We start from the raw sequence: 10,924 nt of genomic DNA on the forward strand, positions 1-10,924 counted from the left end.
TCTTTTGGTGGTAGGATTGGGGATTGTTTTTTATTTGTCTGTTTGTTTTGAGATGGAGTCTCACTCTGTTGCCCAGGCTGGAGTGCGGTGGTGCGGTCTTGGCTCACTGCAAGCTCCGCCTCCCGGGTTCACGCCATTCTCCTGCCTCAGCCGCCTGAGTAGCTGGGACTACAGGTGCCCAACACCATGCCCGGCTGATTTTTTTTACTTTTAGTAGAGACGGGGTTTCACCGTGTTAGCCAGGATGGCCTCGATCTCCTGACCTCGTGATCCACCTGCTTCAGACTCCCAAAGTGCTGGGATTACAGGCATGAGCCACCGCACCCGGCCTCCAGTATGAATTATCTTATGTGTAGTAAGGTTAGAGGGCAGCTTAAAGGCTTTGCCAGATTCTTCACATCTGTAACGTTTCTCTCCAGTATGAATTTTCTTATGTGTAGTAAGGGTTGAGGACTGGTTAAAAGCTTTGCCACATTCTTTACATTTAAAAGTTTTTTTTTTTTTCTCCAGTGTGTCTTGTCTTATATCTGTTTGAATTTGAAAATTTATGAAAGACTTTCACATACTTATCACATTGAAATATTTTTCTTTAGGTAGTTGTCAAACATTGGTTAAGTCCATTATAACCACTTTTGTGCACCTTATGTAAACTCATCCACACTTTTACAGCCTTTTTTTTAACTGCAAATTGTCATGTCCACATTTTTCATATCTTCTCAGTATCACTTTTTAGAAAGATTCTTTTATGCTCTTCTCTGGCCAAAGGTCTTGGACAAAATGAAAACATGTAACTGGGGGTTTGGCAATCGTCTTATGTCTCTTCGTAGTCAAAGGTTTTTTCCTTTGCTCCAGACAGGTGATCAGGTCTGGCTTAGAGACAGCAATAGCAAGGAAGAGCAGGTTTCTGTAGTTCTCTAACATCACATCCCTATATAAATTCCACTGTGCAGTGTCCAGGCTATGCCACTTCTCGCGGTGGCTCATGCCTGTAATCCCAGCACTTTGGGAGGCCAAGGTGGGTGGATCACCTTGGGTCAGGAGTTCGAGACCAGCCTGGCCAACGTGGTGAAACCTTGTCTCTACTGAGAATGCAAGCATTGACTGGGCGTGGCGGGCGCCTGTTGTCCCAGTTACTCAGGAGGCTGAGGCAGGAGAATCACTTGAACCCAGGAGGCGGAGGTTGCAGTGAGCCGAGATCATGCCGTTGCACTCCAGCCTGGGCGACAGAGCAAAACTCTGTCTCAAAAAAAGAAACAAAAAGAAGATTCATAGTTAATAAAAGCATTAAAAGTGCAATTACTGTCAAAAATTCTTTCAGAAAATATAAGCCTTTAAAGTGAAGAAGAGTATTTATTCTGAAGACAACCATTACAAATATAAAGGGGGTTGTAGTACCTTTACTTGTATCACAGATCTTATTGCACACATTTTGTACTAGAGGAAAACCCTGAAGCAGTTGCTCCAGCTTTGTTCAACATCAGGGAGTTTATATTGGAGAAGAGTCCTGCAGATGTAATGAATTTGGAAACACTTTTTTTTTTTTTCAAAAATCACAGCTTAGAAAACACCAGAGAGTTTATACTAAAATATATTTTTGCAAATGCAATAAATATGAAAAAATATTTAATTCAAAATTGATTCTATGTAAATATCAAAGAATTTAAAGTAGAATAACTAAGGTACTGACACTTCACACATTACACTAAATCAGTGTTGAGTATAAAAACTAACCTACAACTAAAGTTGTTAGATAAATTATTTGTATATAACTTTAAAGGGAGTAGATTTTTTGAAGCATTGTAATTACATTGAAAGTATACTTGTTTCCTAGAAAAAATTTTTTTGAAAAGTGAGTAATGATGTAATACAGCTTTCAAATTACTTTATGCTGTTATTTTATTCCTATTGTATTCACATGTGAAAACGTGTGATCAATTGTTGCTGCATTAGAGATATTAGAGATTCTTTTTTATTAGTTGGACATTATTTATGACCTGTTCTATAAAAGAATAAGGACATTAAAATGTAAGATGCATGATGAAAATGTAAGTGGAGAGGCTCTTTGTAGTTAATTTATATTAAGTATTGTATAAGGTAGGTGTTCAGAGTAATACTTGTCAACATTATAGTGAGAGGAATAAATGATTAATTATAGTTAAAAGTATATTCAAATAAATTAGTATATTAGTTTACTAATTGTACTTTTATGTAATAAAATTCAGTACATTAAAAAAAAATCACTAGCACTCCTATACACCAACAGCAACAAAGCCAAAAGCCAAATCAGGAACGCAATCCCATTCACAGTTGCCACAAAATGAATAAAATACCTATGAATACAGTTAACCAGGGAGGTGAGAGATCTCTACAATGAGAACTGCAAAACACTGCTCAGAGAAATCAGATGACACAAGCAAATGGAAAAACATTCTATGTTTATGGATAGGAAAAATCAATATAATTAAAATGACCATCCTGCCCAAAGCAGTTTATAGATTCAGTGCTATTCCTATCAAATTATCAATGACATTCTTCACAGGAATATGAAAAACTATTTTAAAATTCATATGGAACCAAAAAAAGAGGCCTGATTGCCAAGGGAATCCTAAGCAAAAGGAACAAAGCTGGAGACATCATGTTACCCAACTTCAAACTGTGCTATAGGGCTACAGTAACCAAAACAATATGGTACTGGTACAAAAACAGACACACAGGTCGATGGAACAGAATATAGAGCCTGGAAATAAAGCTGCACACCTATGACCATCTGATCTTTGACAAGGCAGACAAAAACAAGCAATGGGGAAAGCACTCACTATTCAACATATGGTGCTAAGATAACTGGCTAGCCATATGCAAAAGACTGAAGCTGGACCCCTTCCTTATACCATACACAAAAATCAGCTCAAGATGGATTAGAGACTTAAATGTAAAACCCAAAACTATAAAAACCCTGGAAGACAACCTAGGCAATATCATTCTCAATATAGGCACAGGCAAATATTTCATGACAAGGATGTCAAAATCACAACAAAAACAAAAATTGACAAATGGGACCTAGTTAAAGTAAAGAACTTCTGCACAGCAAAAGAGACTATCATGGCACATGTATACATATGTAACAAACTTGCACGTTGTGCACATGTGCCCTAGAACTTAAAGTATAATAAAAAAAATGAAAAAAAAAAGAGAAACTACCAACAGAGTAAACAGGCAACCTACAGAATGGGAGGAAATATTTGCAAAGTAGGCATCTGACAAAGGTCTAATAACTAGCATCTATAAGGAAATTAAATTTACAGTAAAAAAACAAACAACCCTATGAAAAAGTGGATAAGGGACGTGAGCAGACACTTTTCCAAAGATATACATGTGGCCAAGACACAGATGAAAAAAAGCTCAGTATCACTGATCATTAGAGAAATCCAAATCAAAACCACAGTGAAATACCATCTCATACCAGTCAGAATGGCTATTGTTAAAAAGTCAATAACAGATGATGGTGAGGTTGCAGAAAAAAGGGAGGACTTACACATTGTTGGTGGGGGTGCAAATTAGTTCAATCATTGTGGAATGTAATGTGGCGATTCCTCAAAGAGCTAAAAGCAGAATTGCCATTCAACCCAGCAATCCCATTACTGGTATTATGCCCAGACAAATATAAGTCATTCTACCATAAAGACATATGCATGTGAATTGCAGCACTATTCATAATAGGAAACACATGGAATCAACCTAAGTGCCCATCAATGACAGATTGGATAAAGAAAATGTTGTGCATATATGCAGCTAAAAAAAGAATAAGATCATGTCTTTTCCAGGAATGTGGATAGAGCTGGAGGCCATTATCCTTAGCAAACTGACATAGGAACAGACAACCAAATACTGCATATTCTCAGTTATAAGTGGGAGCTAAATGATGAAAACTCATGGACACAAAGAAGAGAGTAGCAGAGTCTGGAGCCTACTTGAAGGTGGGAGGAGGGAGAAGAGCAGAAAAAATAACTATTGAGTAGTAGGCTTAATACCTGGACTATAAAACAGTCTGTACAACAAACCCCTGTGACACAGGTTTACATGTATAACAGACCTGTACATGTACCCCTGAACCTAAAATAAAACTTAAAAAATTTTATTTATGTTTGCTGGAACATTTCTTAGATTAAAAACTTAAATGTTTAATTATGGGAAAGTGATTTAGTAAAAGTAAATATATGCATGCGAACAAAAGCTGAGAAGAATTCTACAAAAATTAAGACAGTTATGATGGAGAGAACATAAGCAATTAAATTTTTTTTTAAGTATAATGAATAACCTAAAAAAGGGAAAAAGGTAAACAATTTCAGGTTTTTATGTATATTCTTTTTCAGACAGTTCAGGATGCACTGTAACAGAAATTAAAGAACTTTTTTTTTCTTTTTTGATGGATAAAGATATAGATAATTAAATTCATTTATTCTCCGTACATTCAGTGACCACCTTAGCATTATTGTAGATACTGGAGACACTGTTCTCACTCTCACAGTAGTTACAATTTAGCTGAATTAGAAAAATACTTATGGCTGGAAATTATTACATAAATTAGAGACATGTTCCTATAGTTAGAAACAAGTTATTTTTTTAGTGTAGCAAATGCTGCAATAAATGTAAACATTGTCTTTCTTAAAAATCTTTGTTGATAGTATGAGAAATTAAGTAATACTATATTCAGATAACTGTACTAGCTATTGTAAGAAATTATAAAATAGCTTTTATTATTAGCTTTATTCTTAAGTTTAAACAAAGTTGGTATGATTTCAGAGAACTAGGTTTACCTTACTGCCACAAAATTTTTCATATTTTTAAATCCAGGAGTTAAGTCTGCTGGGAGTAGGGTTTTAACTCTGCAGAGGTAACCTGTTGATTTAGTAATTATTCAGAGATATAAATGAATATCAGATCCTTGCCAAGTAGAAAAGTTTGATAGCTCCCAAGCACTTGACGGGGAAAAGTGAGAGAATAGTGTAGTAAGTAGCGGATGGGGACATACAGATGCACTACTTCTACTTTATAATTTGGAAGTCATGGCTGTGCAAATTCTGAAAGGCAAATACTGCTTCTGTTTATTTTTTAGTACTAATGATTTACGTTTGCCAAGATATATTTTATGGGATTAAAGACCCTGTGAAATACGCCAGAAAGACTTTGGAAAGGGACAGTATACATTAAATATGATGGCAGTTATGTGAAAGTAACAATAATTAGATTTTGATTAAATTATGTAACATTCTTGATCAGAAGCTAGTGTTTAATGATAACAGCTCCCCTTGATTAAGGGTCTTACTAAAGCTGGAAGAAGTTCGGTAAGTTACCTAAGTTTACATACTTATTACTTGTGTAAGTGGTAGAGACAACAGAGGCAGGATTTTAATTCCAAGCTCAGCTTTTAGCTAATTATGATCTATTTTGTTTTAGTGGCTGACTTACCTTATAAAATATAGGGTTTTATATTTGTGAAAGTACAAGATGAAATAATTTTTAAATTGGAAAATAAATGGAGTCAAAGTAAACCTGTGGTTTCACTGAACAGTTTGATACTTATATGGAGCTCACGTACCAAGAACATTTTGATTTTGTTTTGTGCTCACAGACCATACCTGATTTGATCAACAAAGTGTATTGAGCAACAACAAAACTTAACCAAAGAATAAATAAATAGGTACAAATTCATTTGACATTAATGGAAAAACAAACTTCAAAGCAGAAGTCTGTTTTAGATAGTACATGGAAGATTTAGCTAGGTGCTCCACAACGCTATTATAAAAGCAACTCTTAAGGAAGTCAGATACATACAAAAGGTACCTAGAGAAAATAAGTGTCCTGGGACAGAAGGCGTAGAAAGAGCAAGAACCTCAGTTGGAAGGGAATTCATAACATGAAACAAAGAAAGGTGAATGCTAGGAATGCAGACGGTGGTGGTGCCCACCTGAAAGTCATCCAGGAAAGAGGGTGTTCTGGCTTAGGGATTTAATTTACGTTACTATTTTGACAGGTGGATCACTGTTGTGAATGAAGTTGGATCTATGACTTTTGTAGCCATTTCATGTTAAACAACTGATTTTTCTAGTTCTGCTTTTATGTGGTAAGAGCAGCTTTTAAAATTATAATTGGTAGTTTTGGTACAGAAACAGAATGCTCACATCAGGTGGGACACAAGCCTTTGGACAATTTTAATTTCTCATTATAAATAACATAATATGTTGGCATTTTGGTTTGTTTAGCAGTTTCTTGTGAGTTTGGTTAGTGTGAGTTCATCACCAAGGGAATCATTATCAGCTACTGAGTCAGCAAAGCCAAAAATCAAACTCTGTTTTATGGAATATTTATATTTACCAGAGTCACTGCTACTTAGAGGTCTCTTGATAGTTTCTTCTGGGCTTTATTTTAGTCTTTACATTTTCAGAAAATATTTTGAAAAATATATTTATTAGTCTTACTGGTTTCTGTAAATTAGCATATTGAGAATTAAAGTACGTGAGGTTCTTAAAATTTCCATAAAACTAAGTCTTTGTAATGAAATATTGGCTTATTGATAAAAAGGCTTGAACACTTATAGTGTAGACTTTGAATATGTACTTGTGATTTGAAAAAAAAAATTAATTTGAATAGTAACACATTTTGAGTGATCATTCATTGTTTGCCTTTTAATTTTTTCTTCAGATCACAAAAAAATATATTAAGATCCCATTTCAAGGTAAGTTATTCTCTTATGACCTTGTCTTTTTACTATAGTTCTTAGTATAAATTTAAGTAAAACTAAGTTTAATATTTTTTTACCTTAATATTTTTTAGCAATTCCAAATGGAGTAAAAATGTTTTATAATAAACTTGCTCTGAAAGTAGTATGCTATTGTTTTAATGACTGTAAATCAAACAATATTAAAGGATTCATGGTGATTTCTTGGGGTTAACAGAAATACAGTTTTGATAGATAACAAGAATATTTTGGTATATATAAAAGTGGGTAGCAATAGTAACTATAAGAAAAGAAGCATAAGGAAATGTTTAATATTGCACACAAATGTAAAATATTTTTGCATACAGGGCAAGAGAATTTTATACAATTGCATATCTGAGTAAGGGAAAGTAGACTGGAAAATGTACCTGTAACTGATAGAGACTCACACCATTTTCTCATTCTCTTCCCAAGTGAAAACCTTTCAGAATAAATTATGACACTAAGAAAACCAGTAAACAATAGAGAATAATCCTTTTATATAATGAATTATAAAAAGAACAAGGAAGAAAAACACACAAATGGCACAGATAGGAATTAGAGAAGAGGAGGCTTCTGTTCCATGATTGGAGATGCTGTCAAAGTAGCTTTAGTTGGATTAGTTGGATTTAGTTGGATTACACAGATACTTTATGTACAGAATCCAAAACTATGTTATGATAATTGTTCTAATAATTTGATTGCTTACTATATCTTAATTATTAAGAATATAAAAGGCACAGAATAAGTATATTGATAGTCCTAACTAGGAAATACCAATAAATTATTAAGGAATAATGTAATATTTGTTCTGTAGAAGAAACAAAAAAAGTCATATGATTTTAAAAGGGGATGATAATTTCAGAAAAGATAGCACTACCATTTATAGTTAAAAGCCTGGGTAACAGAGAGAGCTACCTCTCAAATTCTTGTGATACACACATCAAAAGTGATATTTTAGATTTTTATAGTTAATATTTATAATATTGCTTTCTCATTTTATAACTTTTCTATTGCATATAATTTTTAAAAGACAAATTTTATTGTAAATTGTGGAAAAATACTCTCTTCAGTGGTAATAGGTTTATAATTTTATAATGGAAGAAGAAAATATTAGTCTTCTTCCTCAAATCCTGTCCAAGTTCCCATAAATCTTTTTAAAACAAAGCATATGTATGAAAGGTTTTTGTAGGTGGGAACCTGAGGGTCTAAATGTTTCCTCTTTTTCTATGCGGTTGCAGAAAAAATTGATTTATCCATATTTATATTAGGTATTAATTATGTTTGGCTGTTAGTAGCAATGGCATAAAGGAAATATTTTATTTTTGCTTCACATAAAAGAAATCCAGAAGTAATCTGAACTGATGTGATGTTTCCTTCATCATCGAGGGGCATGTGACCCTGACACATGAGTTGCATTTTTCTATTCTGTCATTCCTGACACATGACTTGCATCCTCAGGTTTGTCTCATGGCCATTATGGTAGCCCATACTCCATCATCGTGTTGATATTTTAGACAGAAAGCAGTAGGAAGGGGAAAACCTTAAACAGAGCACATGCTACCAATCTCTTGCCCTTTTAAGGAGACTTCTTGGATGTCCGTGCTACATAACCTTTTCTGCTTACATTTTATTAGCTAGCTAGTCATGACCACACACCCATTTGTAAAGGAAGCTAGGAAATAGAGTTTTCCAAACTGTGTATCTTGAAAATTAGGGTTCGTTACTGAGGAAAAAGAAGAAATGGAAAAGTAGGTAGGCAACTCCCACTTTTAGTATCTGCTATACACCTGTAACAGAATAAACCATATATTGGGGCAGACTTGGTAATGAGGTATACATTTTTCTCATGATGGTGTTGAATTCCTTTTTTTAAAAGATAATCTTATAAAGTTGTCTTCCTAAAGAAAATTTAGCTTTCATTCTAAACACCAAGAACAATTAGATTAGTAATAGTTGTGTAGATTTCACAGAAATAGTATCAAATGTACCTGTGGGGCTGTGAGCTTCATGAGAAAGAAATGCTGAGTAGTATTCTGAGGGCTCTCATCCTGGTTTTGATTTAAGTTTTGCTGCCAGTTTTTACTGACAGTTTTCAGAATGAAAGAGTTACAGTATGAAGAATAGAATGACTGGCTTGGGAACATTAAGATGACTGGTAAATACTCATCGTGGAAAGATTTTCATATTAAAATATGTTCATATGAATCACGGGGTTGGAGTGGGCTGTTAAACTGAGATCTGCTGATTCAGTAGATGTAAGGTGGGGCCTGATACTCTGCATTTCTAACAGTCTTCCAGATGATGCTGATACTAAAGTCACAAGCTCAGCTTAGACTACTCTTTGAGTAGCAAAGTTCCAGGAAATAATGCTGGGAGGAATACTAAGAGGTTTGTTTCAAATAGGTGCCCATCTTGGGTTTATGCTTGACTGATATTTATATTCCAGTTCAGTTGCTTGCTGTCCTGCAGTTGAACTGGGTGACCTTCAGGACTTCTTTAAATCAGTTTTTTTTTTTTTAATGTTTCTTTGAATTAAAGAGTAAAAGTCCTCAGAGGAGATTCCTTTAGCTCCCTAAGAGGGAGAATAATAATTTAGAATGATCATCTAGAAGTTTCGAGAAATAAGACCTGGAGGAATTTTAAAAGAAATGTCTCCTTAGACCATTCAGAACCTCCTAATTTTCTTAAGACTCTTTTGATAGTGGCTCATCTGTATAGTGGAATGCAAATGCCTTAGGAGAAGAAAGATGGGCAGAAATTGGCCTATGATAGCACTTGTAATCTTGGTTTATGTAGTATTGACCAATATAGAAAAGATGGAAATATATAATTTTCTGAGTTATGCTGTGCTTAGTTTTCTGCAGATAGACTTTTTTTTTTTCCCCTTTTTGCTAATGATTATCAGAATTCTTGGAGAGAATTCTCTCCAGACAGAGTTTTTAATGCTATGAATATTTAATCTCAAATTTTCCCTCTCTGGTTATAACTGAAATCATATAGTGTGAGGGACTAAATCACTATTTAATTGTCATTTAATAATTATTTAGCCCTTCCTAATTGTAACGTGATTTTTTTTACTCTAATAACACTGCTTGGGGCATTTTAGCTAAGGTTAGCAAAGTGCACTGGAAATGTATTTTTGAAAAAACTTCTATATAATTCTTTTTTAAAAAAATGTATATTAACAAGTGTCATATAATGTTTAAGTAGTATATTCTTAAATGGATTAATTTTTAAAATTATTATCTTTTATTTCTTTCAGTGTCGCTGAATGAGATTTCATTGCTAGTCGATACCACACATTTAAAGCGGTTTGGGTTATGGAAAAGTAAGGATGATAATCACAGTAAAAGGAGTCATGCTATTCTTTTCTTCTGGGTCTCTTCGGATTATCTTCAAGAGATTCAGACCCAATTAGAACACTCTGTATTAAGCCAACAATGTGAGTATAAAATGATTTCTAAATTTCAGGATAACTTGAAATTGTCCTATAAATAGTTTTTTCTAAAATAATTTAATAGAATGTTATTTATTTCAGTGAATTGAAATTGATTTTATTTAATTAAATTAATTTTGTTTCTTAATTTTAGGATAGATCATTTAATTCACGTAATTTCTCCTTATAGTTGTATTCAACCAATTGAAATTCTCATCTAAAATAAAAAGAATAGCTTAAAAAATCTTAAATATTGTTTACCTTGAAAATAGTAAGTTCTTAAAAAAGGAATGTCTTATCTTTTAATCATTTGTCATCTTTGACTATCTTCCTTCCTTTTTTACTTTTCGTCTGAGACAGAGTCTTACTCTGTTGCCTGGGCTACAGTGCAGTGGTATGTTCATAGCTCCCCACGACCTCAAACTCCTGGGCTCATGAGATCCTCCCACCTTAGCCTCCCAAGTAGCGGGGACTACAGAGGTGCAGCACCATGCCTGGCAATTTCTGTTATTCTTTCTTCCTTCTTTCTTCCTCCTACTTCCTCCATCCCTCCCTCCTCCCTCCCTCCTTCTTCTTCCCTACTTCCTTCTCCCTCTCACCTCCCTCCCTCCTCCCTCCTCCTCCTTTTTTTTAAAAAGGATTGAAATCAGGCCGGGCGCGGTGGCTCAAGTCTGTAATCCCAGCACTTTGGGAGGCCGAGACGGGCGGATCACGAGGTCAGGAGATCGAGA

General features: G+C 34.3%; 1 protein-coding gene across 1 annotated transcript in view; it reads left to right on the forward strand.

Moving 5' to 3' along the window:
• Positions 1 to 10,924, forward strand: part of SENP7 (SUMO1/sentrin specific peptidase 7) — a 210,737-nt gene that overhangs the window by 168,759 nt on the left and 31,054 nt on the right. The window contains exons 12-13 of the mRNA XM_011955045.1: positions 6,700 to 6,733; positions 10,020 to 10,199. Of these exons, the coding sequence (XP_011810435.1) occupies positions 6,700 to 6,733; positions 10,020 to 10,199 (214 nt within the window). The remainder of the gene's footprint in view (positions 1 to 6,699; positions 6,734 to 10,019; positions 10,200 to 10,924) is intronic.

This window comes from Colobus angolensis, unplaced genomic scaffold, assembly GCF_000951035.1.
Source record: "Colobus angolensis palliatus isolate OR3802 unplaced genomic scaffold, Cang.pa_1.0 Scaffold393, whole genome shotgun sequence".
NCBI classification, from domain to species: domain Eukaryota; kingdom Metazoa; phylum Chordata; class Mammalia; order Primates; family Cercopithecidae; genus Colobus; species Colobus angolensis.